The sequence below is a fragment of the Hippocampus guttulatus genome, chromosome 13 (genome assembly GCF_054856545.1).
Source record: "Hippocampus guttulatus isolate MCC_2025c chromosome 13, RoL_Hgut_1.0, whole genome shotgun sequence".
In the NCBI taxonomy this organism is placed as follows: domain Eukaryota; kingdom Metazoa; phylum Chordata; class Actinopteri; order Syngnathiformes; family Syngnathidae; genus Hippocampus; species Hippocampus guttulatus.
In genome coordinates this window covers 12,897,759-12,919,522 of record NC_141273.1, presented here as the reverse complement: position 1 = coordinate 12,919,522, position 21,764 = coordinate 12,897,759, and the positions used below count along the sequence as shown (strand labels likewise).

The 21,764-nt window shown below is 45.8% G+C and overlaps 1 protein-coding gene across 3 annotated transcripts in view; it reads right to left on the bottom strand.

Moving 5' to 3' along the window:
• The window catches only part of msrab (methionine sulfoxide reductase Ab), a 53,271-nt gene that overhangs the window by 2,554 nt on the left and 28,953 nt on the right, over nucleotides 1–21,764 (bottom strand). For 2 of the 3 annotated variants that reach the window (XM_086126706.1, XM_086126708.1), the window contains exons 4-5: nucleotides 20,467–20,571; nucleotides 9,728–9,834 (exon numbers count right to left, since the gene is read on the bottom strand). In XM_086126706.1, the coding sequence (XP_085982832.1) occupies nucleotides 9,728–9,834; nucleotides 20,467–20,571 (212 nt within the window). The remainder of the gene's footprint in view (nucleotides 1–9,727; nucleotides 9,835–20,466; nucleotides 20,572–21,764) is intronic. The other variant, XM_086126707.1, reaches the window with a different exon arrangement.

Below are 21,764 nucleotides of genomic sequence, written 5' to 3'. Positions count from 1 at the left end.
CTCTCTTTGTTGTGACGCACGTTGGCGCTTACACTTTCCTAAACACCTTGAGAGGAGGCTTCAAACGCTTTCATAGTCTCACTTAAGAGGGCCGTGTGATTCTTCTCCGCTGTATATTCACGGCGTCTGGGCATCGGCGGATCAAAAAGGAAAGACAAGTAAGGCGCGGTGGGACTTGCTGCGGGCAACAAGTAGCCCGAGTCGAGGTCTTTGCACATCAGAAATCTGCGGATACGAAGGAGGTTCGCCCGCTGGGAGCTGGGGAGGAATTGTTGCCAGAATTTGTGTTTATCAGAGTCCGTTTTCTTCCACACAGTCGGGACTTTTGCGCTAATGTAGCCTGGAGGAAGATATTTGCAACTCAAAAAAGGTGCAGACTTTTTGAAAATGGAGAGGGGGAAAAAAGCAATACAGTGAATGTTTGCTACTTGCAGGGGTTCATAACAAACACGATCCGCGCTCACACTCACACCTAGGGACAATTTGGAGTATCCAAGTAGCCTGCCATGTATGTTTTTGGAATGTGGGAGGAAACCGGAATACCCGGAGAAAACCCACGCAGGCACGGGGGGGGAAACATGAAAACCCCTCGTGGGCCCTGGTCCAGAATGTTTTCCACGTCTCCCTCCTCCAACACACCCGATTCAAATAATCAGCTTATCAAGCAAACTTTGAGAACCCCAAATAAAGCTCTCGTTTGGAATTTGAAATGAAAATTGGGACAAAACAATTCCAAATCCAAACATATCCTCTCTGTATTTAGGAACCCCAGACCAATTCACAAATTCTCTTAACCTGGCATCTGTTATATGGCGGCAACTCAACCCAATTGATGTTTCTGTGCTCAAGCAATAACTTTCTTTGGCGCCATCTGGTGGCATCCCGGTGCTTAACTGAGTTGAGGAGCTTAATTCAGACAAAAGTAATGCCTCTCCATCTTGTGGCATCAAGGTACAGTGCAAATCCATGTTTGAGGGGACGCGTCAAATACCCGTAGATTTTCGGTTCGGTTTCAATTTTAAAATGGTACAGAAGTATCTTTTGGCACCCCCGCATGTGACCCACAAGCCGATAAGTGGTATTGAAAATGCATAGATGGAAACCAGATCTTAAAAGGAGGGGAAAGCGATCGCACAGGCATGAAGGTCGTCACCAACTAGGGTTGCCCACACGGGGGCAGCGTGGTACTTGACATGCGGGGGTGCTGCCGCAGCGGGTTCTCTCAATCAAAAGCTGTGCACCCTGCAGAGAGGCTGAGGCAGCAGCTGACCTCCAAGTCCTCGGCAGCTGCCTGCTACAATGTGAAGGCTTTAATCCCCCTGCAGGAGCATCCGCCAGCCAAATCCCAGCGCATGGAATATTAGAAGGGACGCGCATTTAGCGTTTTTTTTTTTTTTAGCGGCGTGACACAGCAGCATGCGCTACATTAAACAGCGTGCTAGCACAAGCGCCGCTCGGCTCGCCGTGGCCTAATTAACCACTCATCACCACGGAACCACGGTGGTAGCGAACCCTTCGGGGCAGCAGGGTGGGGATGGGGAGAACACAACATCCACGCAACACCAACGAACCTCCCCCCGCCCCGCCCGCTTCACCTAGCCTCCCTCACGCACGTTCCATCCTACGGCAGTCACAACACGGCAGCCATTTTAGATCTATAAATCAGAATGCAGGGCGTCACGCCACCGTGGCTAACCTGACGGGGGCTCTTTGCGCTCGATTGCAGCGGCAGGAGGGCGAACGATACCGTGTCAACGAGACCTTGAGATCTTGGCGTGACAAAAGCATAAAAGTGTGTACATTAACGTCACATTTTTTGACAAGTTGTGATTTCCAGAGTGTGAAATGAACATGCACAGATATGGAAGGAAAAGGTGATGGTTAAAGATGGCCAGAATCAGTTTCAGGGTCGTGCGTTTGGTACCGAGGCCTTCATTGGGAACTTGCCTGACTTAATCAACCTCTTCATAAGTAGATGGCAGATAGCAGTATAAAAATCCAATATGAGCGCATGTGATTGTGTCACATACTTGACTTGAAGCAGTTCAGAATCAATATGTATCAAATAACATGACCAAAAAAAAATGGCATCATGCTCACCATAGATGTTGATTATTTAACATATTCAGGTGCGCAGATCGCTATAGATTTTTTTGCTAGCTGAAGTTGGCTGGATCAAGTTTTTTTTTCTGACCAACCAATCAGAGGCAGAACGATTCTGCTGCCATCGGCCCTGTTAGAACAAAAATGAAGTCTGACTGGTTAAAAACACAGTTTGCTAGCAAACACTCTTTGCTAGACACGATCTAGCGACATAAATACTGTACATACATACACAGTATATCAAATAAAGATCACCAACCCAGTAGACTGCGATGTGAAAATTCTTCTACACTGCGATGTCATAATGTTGGAACTCGATTCATTGTTCAGCCCGATAAGGTCGTGTGTCTGTTTGCGACTAAACGCGTGTTTCCGAGCTCGTCCGGGCCCAGTCCAGCCTCCTTCATGCCTGTCGGAAAGGCTCCCCCATCATCGACGTGGGCCGAACGGGCGTCTTTCTACCCGCGTTCCCCCTCGCTTAGACAACCGCTTCGTGCGACCGAGTCCTCGCCGCTCTCCAGCCAAGCAAAAGAAAATGAGAACGCCAGTGAGAATTCGACCCCCCCACCTCTTTCAGCACGACCAAAGACACACGGGCCTGGCGCAACACAAATCGGACATGACACCCCGAGAGAGGGCGGAGGTTGCGGAGGGGAGAGTGGAAATGTACACAGGTCCAATACCCCACTGTGCCGTTGCCGTCGCCCCCACCCCACCCACCGCCCGGCCCCCAACCTCCCTCCCCGCCCGCCTTCGTAAGGCCGGCGGCCACGCTTTGACATCAACTTTGTGACACCCGATGACTCATGGCGGAGACATTTGAAGACGGATGTGACCTCAATTTGCCGATTTATGTAATTGCGCTTAGTCTAATCCCAACGCAGACGCTTCCCGAGATGTCGCATATTTTTTGGTTCATCGCGATATGGACTGCGATAGTTTTATTTTTAATTACATGTGCATAATGTGAGGGACTATTATTATTTTAGGAGTTACAGTATTTCCTATAACCTAAAATGAATGTATATATATTTTTTCAAAGGTTGCTTTTTCATGGCGAAGCTTGATAGGTGTCTGTATAGCATTCCCTTCAATAAATAAAACCATCCGGAGGGGAATGGAAAAATAAGAGAATTTAAAAAAATTACTTAGAAACGTCTGCTGTCACCCCTAAAATGTTTGAATTTTCGATCGGTGCCTACGAGGTTGAAAAACGAGAAGAGCTTAGATTGTGTTGCAAAGCATGAGTGGGGTGGGGGTTGAGGGGGGGGGGGGGGGGGGGAGTCAGACGTCGCATCGCTTGCTTGTAAAATTCAGATATGTCCAAAAAGTAGAACATGAAATTCCATCTTTGTGAGCGTGTGGATATTTACCCCCTCGCTTTTACAGTCTGGGTCAGGCATCCATTTTCAGCGAGGGCTCCTACATTTTGTTATAATGCCACCGCATCCACATTTGGAGACCAAAGATTTTTTTTAAAAAAAGACGCACAAGATTCCATCGTCCCCTTTTAACGCCCGTGCTTAATAAACGTGAGAACTTTAGGGAGGGGGGGTGGTGTCTTCATGTGACCTTGTGCAGCTGGAACACTCCGCGCGCACATTTATGCGCCATTTCAATACCCCCCCTACCCACCCAAAAACCCTCATTCCCAACCCCCACAACCTCCTTTCTATCTTTCAGGCTTATTAAATTGCCTTATCAGAGGATACACTCACCCCTCCGAGGCCTTACACACACACACACACACACACACACACACACACACACACACACACACACACACACACACACACACACACACACACACACAACGTGCAGGTTGGCTGGATTAAACCTATTGTTTGTTTACACACACACACACACACACACACACACACACACACACACACACACACACACACACACACACACACACACACACACACACACACACACACACACACACACGGGCCAGCTTCATGCCACCACCCTGCCCTCCTCCGAATCAACCCTTTGCATCGCTCCTCTCCCCGGGCCTGGAGGGTGAAGTCGAGGGGTGAGGATGAGGATGAGTCGAAGGGAGGGAAGCTGGAAAAGGGGGTGCAACGCGAGTGAGGTGGGGTTGGGGGTGGTGGTGGGGGGGATGCTCTCCTCCTCTGCGCTTGGCTCCAGAAGCCTTTGATGTTCTGCAAATTTCAAATTTCATTACAGAAGAACCCTCTTCTCCCCTCCCCCCACCCTTGTACTTAAACTAGCTTTTCACCCCCCCCCCCCTTCCATGCCCCCACCCCTACCCAACCCCAATGCTGAAGTTAAGAAACTGAAAGCCCTGCAGAAGAGACTTTTCATATGGGTTAATTATTCATCGGGCTGGAAGGGTATGAGCCAAATGTATGTCTGCACGTGCATGTGTGTGTGTCTGGATTTTTTTTTTTTGTGTTTGCCACGCCTGTCTTATCTCTGCCCTCACCCACTCGCTCTTGTCACTCCATCGAATGCTTTTTATCCCCCCCCTCCACCTCCAACCGAAACAAGCGGATGGCCTTTTCGCTCTTAGTTTTCGAGTGCCATTTCGGAGACGGGCGGGAGGCGCCAATGCGGCAAGACGACCATTTTGGTTGCGAGCGCGTCAGATTTGCGGTCCCGGCGGATCCCCAGTCGAAAACTGCGGTGCCACTGAAGTCGCTGACAGATCGGCGGTGTCAGCAGCGTCATCGTCGGTGGCAGAGAGAGACGGAGAGACTGTCAGATGTTTGTAAATGTGTGTTTTGTGAGTGCGAACTAGGTTAGAGAATCTCAGACGTCAACCGGGGAGCTGACAAGACGATATGTTCCACACGAGGGGCCTTTTGTTGCAAGTACAGTCTACTCTATTAGCAGTACTTTGGATTTTTGATCTAAAGCTACAGTTGAGGTGTCACTGTATATATGTCATAAAATCTCATTCATTATGAGGGATACGTTCCGGACCGCTCCACTACAGTTAAAAATCCACAATTTAAAGTGACCTACTTTAAAAAGAAAAATATGAACTGGATTCAAGATGAAATGCGACACGGATTTCAGCTATTTCGGCCCCGTCCCTCTCGCCTACGAACAACGGCGGTCCACTGTTGTATGCCAGCTCCCTCTAGTGGTACTTGACAAAATCACTGCTAAAGTACAGTTCGGTTATATTTAACTTTTTTAAACTTGTTACTACAATCCATTTCATTTTCCAACATGAATTGTTTTTAAACTTTTACTTGACTCTTATCAAATTTGGAAAGACTGCTGGCGTAACTACCAGCTCACAGTAAAGGAGGCCAAAAGAGAATATCTGTCGGACCTTATTCAAGCTAACCGTCACAACCCACGCGCACTATTTAAAACAATAGATTCTGTACTCAAACCCCCTCTGCCTACTTGCTCGGATTCTTCACCCGAGATGTGCAACAGATTCCTTCAGTTTTTCATTGGTAAGGTCTCTACAGCTAGGACTCCGGTCTCAAATACCGCATCTGACCCCTCTGTCCATGTTCCATGTTCAGCTGTGCTAAATTCTTTTGAAACTGTGTCCTTGGCGCTTTTGGAGGATGTAGTTCGCCAGACAAAGCCATCTGGCTCCCCTTGCGACTCTCTTCCCCCGCACTTCTTTCAGGAGGTTCTCCCGAGTGTTGGCGCATCAGTCTTGGATATCATCAACAGCAGCCTCTCTTGTGGTGTAGTTCCCCAACAGTTTAAACATGCTGTGGTCCAACCCTTGATCAAGAAAGCTGGCCTTGATCCAGATGTGCTGTCAAGTTTCAGGCCCATTTCCAAGCTGCCTTTCATTTCCAAAATTCTGGAAAAAGTCGTGCACATGCAGTTGAAAATTTTCTTGGATGAACATAACATCTTGGAGGTCTTCCAGTCAGGTTTCAAGACGATGCATAGCACGGAGTCAGCCCTGTTACGCGTTTCTAATGACATCCTCCTGGCAAATGACTCTGGAGACCACGTGTGTCTAGTTTTATTGGACTTAACTGCAGCATTTGATACAGTGGATCACAGTATTCTGCTGTCTCGTTTGCAGCACTTGGTGGGCATTGGCGGCAGTGCTCTTGAGTGGTTTAGGTCCTATTTAGCTGACAGAACCTTCTGTGTCAGCCTTGGCTGCTCTGAGTCACGCACTGCTCCCCTGTCATGTGGTGTTCCACAGGGCTCAATTCTGGGGCCTCTGCTGTTCTCGCTGTATCTGCTCCCATTGGGTTCCATCTTAAGGAAACATGGTATTCCCTTCCACTGCTATGCAGATGACTGCCAGATCTATGTCCCACTGAGCAAGAAAGACGCCTTCTCACTAAGGCCACTCCTATCCTGTCTGGAAGAAATCAAAACCTGGATGGCACAAAATTTCTTGAGATTCAATGAAAAGAAGACAGAGGTGATATTGTTTGGTCCCAGTGGCCCTTGTACATTCCATCCTGTAGACTTGGGCCCCCTGTCTCCTTATCTTAAGTCAACAGTCTCAAACTTGGGCCTTAAACTGGACAGTGATTTCAAACTCGATCGGCAAATTGGTGCCGTTGTTAAATCCAGCTTCTTTCACCTTAGACAGCTGGCCAAAATAAAACCTCTCCTCTCACATGAACACTTTGAGATGGTAATTCATGCCTTTGTCACATCCCGGCTCGATTACTGCAATGCCCTTTACTTTGGAGTCAGCCAGTCCTCCATTAAGCGCCTTCAGCTGGTCCAGAATGCCGCCGCTCGCCTCTTGACTGGTACTCGTAAGAGGGAGCACATAACTCCTACTCTGGCATCCCTTCACTGGCTCCCCATTCATTTTAGAGTTATTTTCAAGATCCTCTTATTTGTTTTCAAATCTCTGAATAATCTCGCGCCACCTTACCTCTCTGAGCTCATCCGCCCCTACACACCTGCCCGGCGCCTCAGGTCTGTGGACCAGACTTTATTAGAAGTACCAAGAACTAAACTGAGGCTCAGAGGGGATCGAGCCTTTTCTGTTGCTGGTCCCTCTCTCTGGAATGACCTCCCACTAAACATTCGGCAAGCCTCCTCGCTGCCCATCTTCAAAACCCTCCTCAAAACTCACTTGTATTCTTTGGCATTCGACTCAGCATGACTTAGATTTGTTCTTGGTTTTACTGTTTGGTGCTTTCTACCGCCTTTATTACCGATTTGTCTTACTGTTTATTGTGCATGTTAAATTGCTCCATGTACAGCACTTTGTATGCAGCGATGGCTGTTTGAAAGTGCTCTATAAATACTGTTGACTTGACTTGACTTGACTTGACTGTTTTTTAAATTGTATAAGCGACTGATTGTTGGTGAATGGTCTTACTCGGATATCCGTTACACTGAAATTCAAATCACTCGAGACCCTTGAATAGTGGCTCGAAAGATTACGTCACCTCATAAAACAAATTACGGACAATAAAATGTGAAGCATTTTAAAGCGGGGGTGTCAAACTTATTTTTGTCGCGGGCCACATTGTAGTTCTGGCGTGCCTTGAAGGGCCGTGATGACTGTGAGCCCGTATAAATGGAAGCTCGCCTTATATTGTCACAACATGTGCGCAACAAATTCATCAGTAAATCACTTTAAAGTTGCTTGCACAAAGTCTTTTTTTTTATCTCTTTGCTGTTCAAAGTGAAAACATTTGCAACAAACATGAAGTCAATGCAACTGACTTGCCTTCCGGGGCCACATAAAATGCTGCTTGGGGTCAGATCCTTCTAAGTCAGACAAGTTTTGTCGGCGGTTACCACTCTAACTACTGACCGCTATCTTGTTTTTTTTTTTGTTATTTTCCCCAAGACAAAAAGTAAAAGTTTTCTCAGCTTTTATTTATTGCTCATTTGGCTTGTTTTCGTTTCATGCCTGTAATAGAGGTCTCTAAATGCGCTGAGTGTGAGGATGGGTCACAGTCAGCTGATTGTCAGTGGTGGTGTTAAGCGGGGGGGGGGGGTGTCACCATCTCTCTGATCTCATTACGTTGCTCTATTTATTCGCCTTCCATCACCTCCCACCTCCATGGTCTCAGCTGCCAGCCCTCTCTCACCTTCGACCCCTGCCCAAGGCCAAGGTTGGGAGGTTGTCGTCATGGTAACCCCCACCCTCACCCTCCAGCCCTCGGCCTGTGACGGCTGACCCCTAAGTTAAAAAGGACGATCATAATTCGCTCCCCACTGATGGCGGCTGAATGGCTTTCACGGCAAGCTGATGGGAGGATCAACGGAAAGACGGACTGATGGACAGATGGATCGAGCGAAAAAAAGGGGGCGGGGTGGGCGAACCCCACGTGTGCCACTCCAATGACCTATGCGCCCTCTCGTGTTCTTTCAGCCGGAGGGCTGTTGAGAGCGAGGACGGAGATGCGATCAACCGAACACAGGTGGCTTTGCTTAACTAAACGGCGTACGACTCAAAGAGGTCGCCCCCACCCCTCCATTGTTATTCAAACAAATGGGCCAACTCCACACATGAGGTTTAGCGGCTCGACAAGCACACTTGAGACCTGGAAAATGTGCTCAATGGGAGCTGCTACACATTCAAATTAAAGTGCGACTTCATTTAAGCAGTGAGGATGTGGACGGACGGCATCATTTCGCAACGTCTCTTAATGGAAACTGCACTGAACTCTAACATGGCCCACAGAGGTTTGTTTTGCTTTTATCGAAGGTGAAACGTTCTTTGACATGAACAATATTTGGAGATGAGGAAAGAGACTTTTTGATGGCTGGGGCGCTGATTTGACCTTGTGCTGGTTATTATTCAATATATTATTTACCCCTTTCAGGGACAGCGGTCACTACAGCGGACAGCTTATCATGTTATCAGGTTACATGAAAGGGTTAATTTAACATTTTCAATGAAGTGACAGCATACAGAGACCCGAGCTACCACTGTTAGCTTTCATCAAATATCTTTTTAAAAGACATTTGATGAAAAAGTGGACTTCAGCTACCGCTGTTATCCCAGGTGAAATATCATGAATTTAAAAATCAATAAGGCGCTCTCTCTCTCTCTGACGAATGAACGTTTTGAAATGGATCAGTGGAAAGCTGTGACCAGTAAAGATGTGACGTGAGACACGATGTGATCTGACCTAAATCAGAAATCTTGGGACCGATACCATTTAAAATTGATCACAGTCTTTCTTTGAGACAGCTCAGTAATCGAAGAACGCTTGGAAATGGTGGGGGGAGAGAAGAAGCGAAAAGACCTTTGACCCAGCCATTTACGGGTCAAATGAAAAAAAAAATCATTTAAAATCAATAGGGTAAAACCAAATAGCGACATGTGGAAGACTGAAAGCAAACGGTTGGAAAAAAAAAACAAAACGTGACCAGCAAACCTCTCAGAAAGAAATTGCAGCTCGCCAAATCAAAGCTCAACTCATTCAAACAGAATGTGATTCATGCGCTGACGAAAAGAACGGTTGCCACATGTCTCAATATTTGGTCAAATCGGCAGAGAATTATGACGAGTAATGCTGACAGGAAAGGTCTGCCGTTCCGGAGACTACCTTTCTGTGACAAAAGATTCAAGAAGAGGTTCAACAGGCCCCTTGTGAGGTTGATGCCGGAGGCGGCTGAGTGGTAACCTTATCAAAGCGATGCAGAGAAAGGTACAGAGTTTGTATTGCCCGCATACCTTCTGGTAGGCCACTTTACTGTTCAGTGCGAGCTCCTGCTGTGCGGCGCTGGAAGTGTAAATGGCCGAACGGTACTGAGTCCCGATGTCGGCGTGCTGCTTCATACCTGCGTACGCGGACACACAAAAGCGAGCGTGAGTGCCACAATCGCAGAGTACACATTTTCGCCATTTGCATCTAAAAGGTTTCCCCCAATTATGTCATCATCCCGCATCTTGAATTCACAGAGCCAAATGTATTCAGGCGATCGCTTGCAGCGTCTGCGGCGTGCCGGTGTAGGTGAGTGCGTGTTCATTTTTCTTTGTCTGTATAGTCAACATTTTCATCAGCTTTACATCAGGGTGTTTTTTTTTTTCTTTGAGGACCAAAGCAAAGTTTGCGTTGATAAGGAGGCCAAAGAGCTGCCGCGACTTGTGCGCGCCTCACAAGCGACGTCACTGAGCAGCTTTGACGTCCGTGAAAGCCTCCGCGCTTTATTTCTCACTCTTTATTCTCCTCCATACCATTCTTTTCTTTGCGCGTCCTTCCCGTCTATCTTCACTGTTGTTGGGTATTGCAACACAGCAGCCACAATATATTAAAATCGAGAACAATCACAGGATTGGGATACTTGGCTCACCAAATCAATCGTATCACAATGCTTTGCTCAGCATGTATAGCAACAGCTAACAGATAACGTACCCGCTAACTTGCCCACTCTCATGCTAGAATCAACCTCCACTTCCTGTTGCGACACTTAGCCCACTGTAGCAATGGCTTCACAGAGCGTGGGGAGGTATAATAGATGAAATCATTTAAGATCAGTAATATTAGCAGTTTTTTTCTTTTACGGAGGATAAAGAATATATGTCCGTTATACCGTCCGTCTCTATTGACATTTGTGCTCTAATATCCATTGCTTCGATGCTTGTTAGCCGGTCTATGGCGTTTAGCATTATGTAGTCACGGGCTTTCGTAAGGCAAAGTTATGTGTTTTGATTAAATACACATCATGTAAATTCAGTTTGTTTTATATTAAGCACTAAGAGTCTTTTTTATTTTTATTTTTTAAAGATTTGATTACTATCTGCCCCTTGTTGTATGAGGTTTGCTGTCTCCATTTAGTATTCCTATCTTTAATGTTTACTTGCCACTCAAGACAAACCACAAAACAAAACAAAAAAAAACAGTAACGGCTGAAAAATCCGTAAGGTCCATAGGCCACTTATAAGTAACGGTACCACTGCGGTCCACACTGACAGTAACAATCACGCTACATACCTAATGCACAGACAGTTACATGTCACCCAACCAGGCCCCGCCTCTGAAAAGGTTTTAATAAAACAAACAGACATTACAATATGTATCTTCTGTCCAAATTATGCTGGCAATTAATTTTGTGTGGAATGTTTAAACAGTGACTTTGACCAAGTTTGTGCTCAAAGCATGATAAACGGAGGTGACCTGTACTACTCTTTTACAATTTGATTCTTTCACATTTTTTTTTTTTGTGTGGGCTGCAACTGTCAAAACCAGAATTTAAAAAGCCGTTTTCTACTTCAGTCAATCATCAGTGCGGTTACCCTCCCAATCAAAGCAGCTCGCTGTTAGCTCCACCCACTCACAGCGCCAACCTTGCTTTTGATTATTCCAACTGTAGAACCAATCCCAAAAGAATTGAGTCCTCAAAGAAACAACGGCAACAAACACAAGCACCCCCCACCCCCCCCAAAAACCCCAACTCAGCCATCTCTCATGCGCTTTCTCCATTTTTAACGGCCCCCTTTCGTTATTTTCTCCATCCGTCAAAGCCAACAGTAATTATTAATGAGAGCCTCCCTGTTCTCTCTGAATTATGCATGAGAGAGCCTTGCTTCTTGAAAGCACGGGGTAATGGGGGGGTTGGACCGAAAGGGGGAGGGGCTCCCGGGGTCACACGTGCCCACTCGCACAAACGGCGCCGCCTCGCGGGGGTCGCTGACCTGCACCCCGTGAAAATATTAATTAACCCCCGCCAAGAGGAGGAGCCGAAAACAAGAGCGTTTCAAAGTGGCCCCCTTTTAAACGGTTGACAGACAAACGGAATGGGGAATCAGACAGACGTCTTAAAGAGCACGCGCTCCGCATTTGAACCTGCTGGGATTGGTAGCAGCGGCTCTGCAAGATGGTTCTCATTGTTTATCCTCATCCTTCACTCTTTTCTTCAGGGGGCTTTTTAATCTTTCGTACCACCACACCCCGCCTATCGCTCATTTCCTGCTGACACTTTAAAGCATGTGCACGTTTGAACTCCCCCAAAATATAAAGAGCGGAAGGGGGATCAAGCGCGAGGCCGTCTTGTTGATGCACTGGCAGGGTGCGCCTTTCTTCCAGAGCCTCCACTGCTGTTTGACCCTCTTTCATTGCAACCCCCCCCACCCCTACCTCCGATGTATCTTTACGTAACGAGCCTTCATCCGCTAACAAGTGCCGGTGCGGGGATTAGCCTCATCTCGCCACGCACTGTCCCTGCGGCCTCCTCCCGCCTCTGGATTTCCAAGAGGGCCATCCAGCGCTTGCACGGATGTAGAACACGAGAAGACTGCAAATGAGGCAAATTAAAAAAAAAAAAAAACGCAAAGGGGGGCGCCTTACGTAACGGCCGCCAAGAGAAGTTAGAGCCGGTGATGTTCAGTTTGGTTCCTTTCCACCGTGGGGAGCTCATGCGGAATGCTGATAGCTGGGTCACCGAGAGTACCTACCACTTGCCTTCATATTTGAACACAATCAAGCATCCGTTTTCTAGAGCGCTTATCCTAAGCTGACTTTGGACGAAAGATGATCCCACCGTGTTTGTGTAGAGGCCGTTAATAGCAGAAAAAAAGAAAAAGAAAAAAAAAAGCATAGTTGACATCCCTCAAAATGTTTTGCCTGGTGCTTTGAGATACAAGTTCAATTCATTCCGTGACAACTCTATTCAACTGTACCAGCTTTGCCCCCCTCCACAAATATTGTAATATGTTCCTTCATTAAAAAAAATACAGCACTATATCATGTATATGAAAATAAATAGCGACAACATAAGCAGAAAGAATGTTTGGGCATCGGAATGAAATGATTGCGGTTCCTCAACCTGGCCATCGGGGGCAGTATAGTACAATAATGGCGACAAAAAAGAAGAAGAGTTTCACAAACCTCCCTGCTAATGTCCACAGAGCCCCACCCTTGAACATATTGAAAGCAGCCGTCAAAACACACCTTTTCATCAAGGCCTTTCCCTAATACAATGTTGAATCCCCATTGACCCTGTAAATCAACATTTAGGTTGAAGTTTTTTTTTTTGAGGGGATGGGGGGGAGTAATTTTCAATTCATTTCAATGGAGAAATATGACTTACGGTTTGAGCATTTTTTTGCTTCACTTTTGTGATCAGATTTGTGCACTTTTTTTTTTCAGGTGACATTCCAAACAACAACTCTAATGGCTGCGCTAAGCAGGGGCAGTACGAGCTTGATCTTAATGCTGGAAATGGGTTAATAATGAACAATCAGCCATGGAGTCGAAAGGCTGTACCCCAGGAAACAGGATTTAGCAGGGATTAGATAAATATATTTTATGCACAAATGCGACAGCAAAAAAAGAGGCCTGATGGAAAAATCTAAGCGAGAAGTCACATTTAGTGCCGTAACAAGAGTCACAAACCAGGCCCTGGAAGGGATCAATGGTTGTTGGAGCGGGACCAAATCCCAACAGTCTAATACTTGTCGCTTGCATTGAATCCTGTTATATTTAAACTTTCCAATCCACTCTTAGTATTGCTTATAGTTTATTTTATTTTGAACTGCTTTTTGCCAGGGGGTGGGGGGGGGGACTACTTTATTATTTACCAATTTTATTTATTTATTTTTGACATTTCTTTCAAGATAACTGAGCCAAGTATTTTTGTTATGCTCTCAAATTTGTTTGAAAAACATCCCCCCCCCCATGTCTTCCCGACTGTTTTCCTTTCACATCTAAGATATCGCAGCACTTAACAGCTACCCGCCAGGCTTCTCGTTCCGTCTCCCCCAATGTTGCATACATGGCCAATATATCCGATTCTGCTATTCGAGAAAACCTCACACTGCTGATGACGTGTAAACGTCATAAGACGGACAGGCAAGCCACGAAAGTGCTAAAGACCTTGTGTTTGACTGTAAAAATTAAACAACGGGAATGTGCATATGAGAAACAAAGAGGCGCTTATTGTTAATTTGTATGTTGAGCTAATTGGGCTTTTGTTTGAGTTTCTTCACACTAAAATTGCATACCTACATTTGCACCCCTCTGTATACAGACACTATTCCCTTTGCATGATGTTGTAAATGTACATCGACATTGATTTTTGATTCTTTGATCTGGTCCTTGTGTGCTGCTCCTGCCCACTTTGCTGCTGCAAAACCAGCGTTTTCCCATTTGAGGGACTAATAAAGGCTGATTCTATTCCACCATCATTTGCACTATGGCGCAATCCAAATAAATGATGGGGACAAATGGCCGACGACAGCAACCTCCCCTCTGTTTTTTATTTGTTTTTTTTAAAGTTTCTTTTATGGTGGTGCGTTCGTGCTAGTAGGTTGTGGCGTGCCCTGCGGTCCCGCTACGACCGTGTATGCGTGCCAGCACAGCCTTCGCTCTCTCGCTCTTCTCTCTCTCAGCTGCTATTTTTGCCCTCATCTTATGTAAGCCGCCGCTGATGCGCTGGAGACAGAGGCAGAGTTTGGGATAGTGAGAGCATCCCCCGTGGATGCGCGCGCGCACGCATACGCACAGCCTCTTTTTAAGGGGAGCGAATGTGTGACAACATTGAGTCAAACAGAAACGTGATGCTCGGCTGGCGAAATCGCGTCGTGTGTGTGTGTGCGTGTGTGTGTGTTTGATGGGAGAATGAAGTGCATGTCTACATCATGGTTACTTGTGTGTATTTTCCACGCCTGGGGCTCTCAAACGTGACTACATGGTTCTGGGCATGCTGTCAGGGTCCAGTGACCCTTTATTTTTAGCTCCATCCAATCTAACACATTATTCTTGCTCTCCGCCAATGAGTGCAAATAAGCACACACCGCTACTTATTTTCCATATTAAAAAAAAAAAAAAAAAAAAAGAACACTTCCAACAGAGAACATACAGTTGCACCTAAAAAAAACAAATATATATATATATATATATATATATATACTGTATATTGTCTATATGTTTATTTACTGTCTATGTCTATTAAAAATCATTTTGATCTCTTATGTAATACAATAATCACTTTTGAGTGTACTTTGTGGCGCTTGTGAGAAGGATGTGCTAAACACTAGTCTACAGGTGTCAAACTCAAGGCCCGCGGGCCACATATGGCCAGATATATTACGTTATATTGTATTCCATTTTCTGGGATGACAACAAACTTTTCAAATGTAAATGTAAGACTAAAAAAATCCCCCAAAACAAATCCCTTTATTACTGTGGTTATCTTGCACATTGGAAGCGGCGCAAATGAGCATAGTGCGCATTGTTCAGAACCACAAAACGGCATAAATTGAGAACACTGTGAACCAAGGACCCCCAGTACCGATACTGTACGAGATAATGATAAAATATTGAAATATATTGACCTACACCTAAACACAATGTATCTGGATTTTGAGCACAAATAATGCATAAAGAAAAAGGAATATATATACAGTATATCTCTCTCTCTGCGGTGGAAGACAATCAAGTGCATTAATGTATTCCGACGGGATACAATTAGTTCTCCAGCTACCAAGGCCCCTGATGTTTCTGTTTTCTTCAAGGGCATAAAAAGCAAAGACGTATAGAGCCGACTGCGAAAGCGGTAACAGTCACTGTTAATTTGACCTTTCCTTCCATTTTCTCATTCAAACACATACCTTCCATTCCATCCTAATCTGTTTATTCCTAGTTTTGTTTTTTTGCTGCCAGGTCCTCTAATGAGATATTTTTGTTGTTGTTTGTCTTACAAACTGATGTCTTTATAAGTTGAACATAATCAAAAGGACACGAGGAAGAAGTGACCCCCTGCAACACACACACGCACACACGCCGGGCAATCTCCATAAATTACGTCCGCCAAGCATGCGTCGGGGTGTAATAAGTGACACCTGGTAATGAGCACACCATGTGGGGGGTAGTGTGGGGTTGGTGAGGGTCAGGGTCAGAGTTCAAGGTGATCTCCTGTGGGGTTTTCTATTTTTTCTTTTCTTTTTTTTGAAAGAAGATGGGGGAAGACACCCCTAAATTGAGGCAATGCGGTGACTCGGGGAGACACGGGAGTACCCTCAAAAGGGAATTGGCGTGTGTCGGAGCCAGCTGGGGTGAAGATATGATTATTGGGGAATATTCATGCTCATTTGTCCGGGACCAACGACCACCAGTATGACCGAGCAGATGGGCTTCTATTTTGGGAGTGGATCCCATTGCCTTAAAAAAAATAGCTAAACTGGAATGTCTTTTCTTTTTTAATGCATTTGTATCTCTTCCAAAAAAAAAAGTCTACATCATCTCTAGCTCAGACTCGACAGTTACAAGGTCTCAAAAAAGTTCAAGTGGATAACTTGGAATCGCAGCCCTCCTCTTAGTCCGAAACATTCTCATTTGGATTTGCGCCAAATCAGCCAGAATATTTTGTATACCATAAGAAAGGATCATGAAGGCCTTTATTTTGGAAATTCAAATTTAACACCTTTTAAATGTGCCAAACTGTCAGATTACCTTGTATTCCAGTGACCAATCAAGCACATGCAAACTTTTCATAAAGCATTCCCTTGGTGCTTCCCCGTGTTTTTGCAGTCATCTACAAAATAGTAGTCACAATAACTCAAGCTGAGAAACAAAATCTCCTTCACAACCGTAACCTACCCAGATTGTTTTATTAATTGGCCTAAGTGTGCACGGATGTGCGCGCATTCTCAAAGAACGGCGACGTACGTTCACTGACACAGCATCGTTAAGTCATATCAGAAATAGTACGTGGCCTCAAAAACGAGGAAGGATGGAGGGAAGAAGGAGGAAGGGAGACAAAGAGGAAGGAGGAGCGGGGTAAAGGCCTCGGTTGTTAAGATGAACAGCGGCGGGTGCGGGTGTGGAGGAGGGGAGCTGAGGAAGAGCAGGGATGATGTTGGGGGGTCGTGGGGGGGGGGGGGTTGGATGAGGAGCGAGTGACTAAGAGATAAAAGAAGAGCGAGGGGATGCGAGAGTGTTTATGTGGTGAGCGGATGGCCTCGGGGAGCCGTCGACTCACTGCGCTGCTCTGCGGATGTGCTGACGGGCCGCACGTTCCCTCGGTCGCTTGACTTCGGCCCCCCCCCCCCCCCCGTCGCAAAGAAGGAAAAAGGGGGCAGGTGAGACGGGTGAGGAAAGAAGCGGGGTTAGGTTGCACTGGGAACGGAAGCATGCGTTTAAAAGAAAAAAGTAGAATTGGAACATGTTTGGTTGGATTTGGGAATAAAGAGATGATGGTGGAGCTTAACGCAGAAGGGGGGGGGGCGGGGTGAGATGTGTTGGAGCAGCGAGAAAAGACGTACCATGGGGGAAAACATGAAGGCGGGGTGTGGGGGGTGGGGGGGGTAACTAAATCAAGGCCTTCTTATGAAGTATGAGCAATTAAAGTGCGAGTAAGTTGGGAGTCTTCGGCGTATCATCGTAAACTTGCGTTTCCTGCCTCCACCGCCGTTGCACCTTGTCACACCGATGTCACACCGATGTCACTTTTGTGAGTTTGTAACCGTGCGCTCATGTGTGAGGTTGCATTATTGAAGAGTCGTCATAACACGAGACATAAGGGGAGCTTTGAATTTTTTTTTCTTTTGTCGGAGGGGGTGGGGTGGAAGTAGAAGGTGGGTGTGGGGCGGGGGGGCGTCTTTATGCAACATTCCATAGACGACGGCAGATTGAGACTAGCGTTGCTGAATATGGAAAGAGGGCACACGGCAAAGGCTGCTGGGAGTTTCTGATTGGCTGCTAATGTTGCTATCCGGGCCGGGATTGGTGGAGCCGACGCAAGCCCCGACATCACGTTGTCGGGACTAAACCCCTTTGAACTAGAGGCAAAGCGGAGAGCCGCACATCTCGAAACGCGCATGCATACGTGACAGCCGCCGCCAACAAAGTGCGCAAGGGTGGGCTCACCCCCCCCCCCCCTTTCCAAAAATCCCAAACTCCTGTCTTTCTATATATAAGTGATGAACTTCCTCCACGCCGCCATTCTCTTCCGAGTGCATCACTGTAAGGTGGACGGAATAAATTGGAGCTTAGGCACGCGTGAAGGCACAGCCAGCGGGCCACATCACGCCACATTTGTCAAATCTGAGGCTTTTTTTTTTTTTTGGGGGGTGGTGGGAGGGTAAAGGGGAAAGTTGGTGGGGTGAGCAAATGGATGTGGGGCCGCAACGCCCGGGAAGTCAAAGAATATCTAAAAATGTGCGATTATTCTGGAAGGTGTTCTTAACTGCGCATGGACAACAAACGGCACTGGCCGTAAATAAAACATGAGAGGAAGACAGGGCTGTGAGTCAGGGGAAACGCATGACTACATCGGCGCGGCCCCCTTGGTGCGCCTTTGCCCACGGTGCCGACACACAACACGACCTACAGCTCCAGCGTAGCTCCGCTGCTTTCGGATGACCTTGACGACCCCTTCATCTCCCCGCCCTTTTTACCATCTTCAGTTGCGATGCGACGCAGAGCTGATAAACCTCACACGGCCCGGCCACCGCCAGTCTTTCCGTTTTCAATTTTTTTTTCCCTCTTCCTTTTGATCTTACCCTCTTTCCAAAAAAAGGACTCCAAAAAGCCAAACTTAAAAGTCAAATGGTTGCACGGTGTACCGGCTGAAGTGACGCCTAATGACTTTTAACCATAATAACTCCATGTCCTTTTCTATGACATTAAAATAATATTTTTACAGAAAAAATGTTGCTCCGATTTTACCGGCTTTTAAGGCATTCCACAGTTGACGCGCCGCTGTATTTAGGTCACCCTGAATATATAAGTGCAGTCATGACGGATGCAAAACATGACGGCGTGAACTAAAGTAATGTCAGTGAGTACATGCGGTGTGTGTGTGTGTGTGTGTGTGTGTGCGTGCGTGTGTATGGTGGTGACAAGCAGGCCTATAAATCTTTGATTCGCCTCCTCCCAACTTGTCATACCCTCCATTCCTTTTTGCCTTTCCATTCCATGTGAGTGAGCAGAGTAGCTCTTTGCCTATCCTCTTGCTCCCTCATCCAGAGTCCTCCTGGTGCATTAATGATCTTACATCACCTCGTCCATTGAGCAGGCCAAGCAGGAGATTCAACGAGAGATGGAGAACAATTAGGAGTTTTTTGACCAAAGTTTCCGGGGGAACCCCCCCCCCCCCCCACCTCAAAAGTCACCAAAAATCTTGGGAGCATTAACGCCATTAGTTCTTTTTCTTTGGCTTTATTTGGAACTGCATTATGGAAGAGGACCTACAATGGCAAAGAGGGCAAATGCAATGATAACATATGAACAGGAAATTGTACACGGGTGTGGCACAGGACAATTCAGTGGTGCGTCACTGGCTTGAGATTTTTTATTTATTTTTTGCTTTAATTTATGAGCACAGATTTGAGATACAAGCTTTGCTGGTGGCGGTGAACTCATCACACTTTACAACAAGGAAGAATTTGGAAAAGAAGGAGCAATCATCAAACGCTGTTTTATGCCAGTCCCAGTTTACTGTCAAACTAAACATAAAACAAAGAGAAATGCACTTTGTATATTTCAAACAGCAGAACAATGGTCTCGTTTAATGCTAACACTCTACATCATGCAGCCAGACAATTTAAAGTACTGTCAGTCATCTACTCTGTCCTTCACGTAGAATGACTAATATTAGCGGCGTACTGATGAGCATTCACATCACCACAAATTGTTTTTTTTGGGGGGGGGGGGGCTGGATTTCTGTTCATTGCCCACGAGCTTTCAACTTTTTCATGTTGTGATTTTTTTTTTTTTGCTTTGCGTTGCTGCCAAAATTGACTGTAAATTACGAGCAACTCTTTAGATACACAAGCTACTTTCAGCCATTTTTTGGATGGGACAGTCAAACCAAAATACAAAAGGAAAATGCTGGTAAGACATTGAGTTTACCACTTCATAAAAGCAGTTTATTTCTTCATATTGTTTATTCTTATTATATTTTTCTATTTGACAAGACAGAGCTATTTTGAATTATTAAAAAAAATATTTTTAAATTTGGTGGGTTTTGGGCACTAGAATGGATGAATAAGAAAAGATAAGAAAACCTTTATTAGTCTCGCAATGGGGAAATTCTCAATTCACAGCAGCAAAGTTATGAAAGGAAGAAGTAGAATGTCAATTGTAGTTCATTTCAGTGGGGATGATTGAATTTGGACACAGAACAAATTGTCAGTCAGGCTACAAATAAATATGACGTTAAAGGTTACACAATTTGGGATTTTACAGCACACGCAGGAAACAGACTCCCAACGTGTGGCAAGATTTTTCTTTTTTGGGGGGGGGGGGGTCGTCACCCACCACATCGGCACGTCTCTCCATGGATGGCTGGATGTCAGACACATTAACACTGTCTGCCATTGACATACACCCACGAGACCCACCCCACTCCACAACAGCACAATGTACACGTCTGGGCAGCATCCTTCTGCTCCAATACACCCTTTCCTGTGTCCCCTTCGGGATGATTTTTTTTAAATTATTATTATTTTTTGCATGCGAGTGCAACTACCTTGTGTTGGATCGTGGTTCTCCCAGAAGAGTTTCAGCAGCTCCTCCACGCTTAAGTCTTTGGGAGAGAACACCACCCTCACCACCTCGGTGTGTCCAGTCATACCTGCAGGACAGAAGATAAATGAATTTTGAGCTGCAACTGATGATTTTTATGATCAATTAATGTGTCGATGACGCAATCAAATGGTTAAAACGAAACAATTTGCAAATTCCATCCCTAGATTGAAAAAAACACGGGACATTCATTCAAAATTGTTATATTAAACGAGGCCTCTCAGCGATAGAATCGATTATCAAAATAATTTTTCATTAAATTGATAATCGATTACCAGTAGCTGCTGATTAGATGTTGCAAATCTAAATGTGTGCGTGTGTACCCCGCTGAACTGAACTGTACAATATACCGCATCGCAGGTCGCAGGCTTGACACCGCAAACCTTTGACTTTGTCCCAACCGAGCGTCTCTCTTCAACATGGTCTCCATGCAGTTGTTTTGATCGGCCGCGTGCGATCGCTGCATTCGCACCTGTCCAAACAAACTCTACCGAGTGGCTAAATGAAGCGTTCAATACGAGCCAACTGTACAAGGCAGGTGCGAAAAACGCCTTGAGGGAGACACGCGTCGGGATGGATGCCGCTGTGACTTTGACAAAGTATCCTGTCCTCTCAACCCCCTGCAGTCAAAAAAAAGTTTTTTTTTCTTCTTCAAACTATCGAACAGTAGGCTTTATGTGCTCCGTTCTTTTTGTTGCAACTCTGTAGGAGCTTGTGAGTGCAGACGTGTTCCCAATCTTAATTCATATGTGCTCATATTCTTAATGCACATTCTCAACTGCACTCCAGCCAGTTTTGTGCAAGTTACTTGCAAAATGTGATACAACCGGGACGACAGGATAAAAACATTTGAATGGCGATAATAATGCGGAAAAACAGAAATGAATCTTGAGGCCTCCAAACCGCTGGATAATTCGTCTGACTTTCAATTGGGGCTTATTTGGCCGATTTCCTGAGCAGAAACAAAATGGGCACTTCTTCAATTTCTGGCATGGGTCCTTTGAGTGAATTTTTTTTTTGGGGGGGGGGGTTCTTTTTTTAGCACCCCTAAAATACATGAACACCAGGATACATGCCCTTGGTGAGATTTTTGGGAACGTCGAGGCCCCCTAAAAGATGATTCATTTATTCATTGGACGACGCTTCAAACCAAAAATTCAACTTCGAGCAGGGGGCCCTTTAGGTGTGTCCTCTTTTGGTAGGAAAACTAAAACAGACTGAAGGGAATGAAAAACTGTTCTC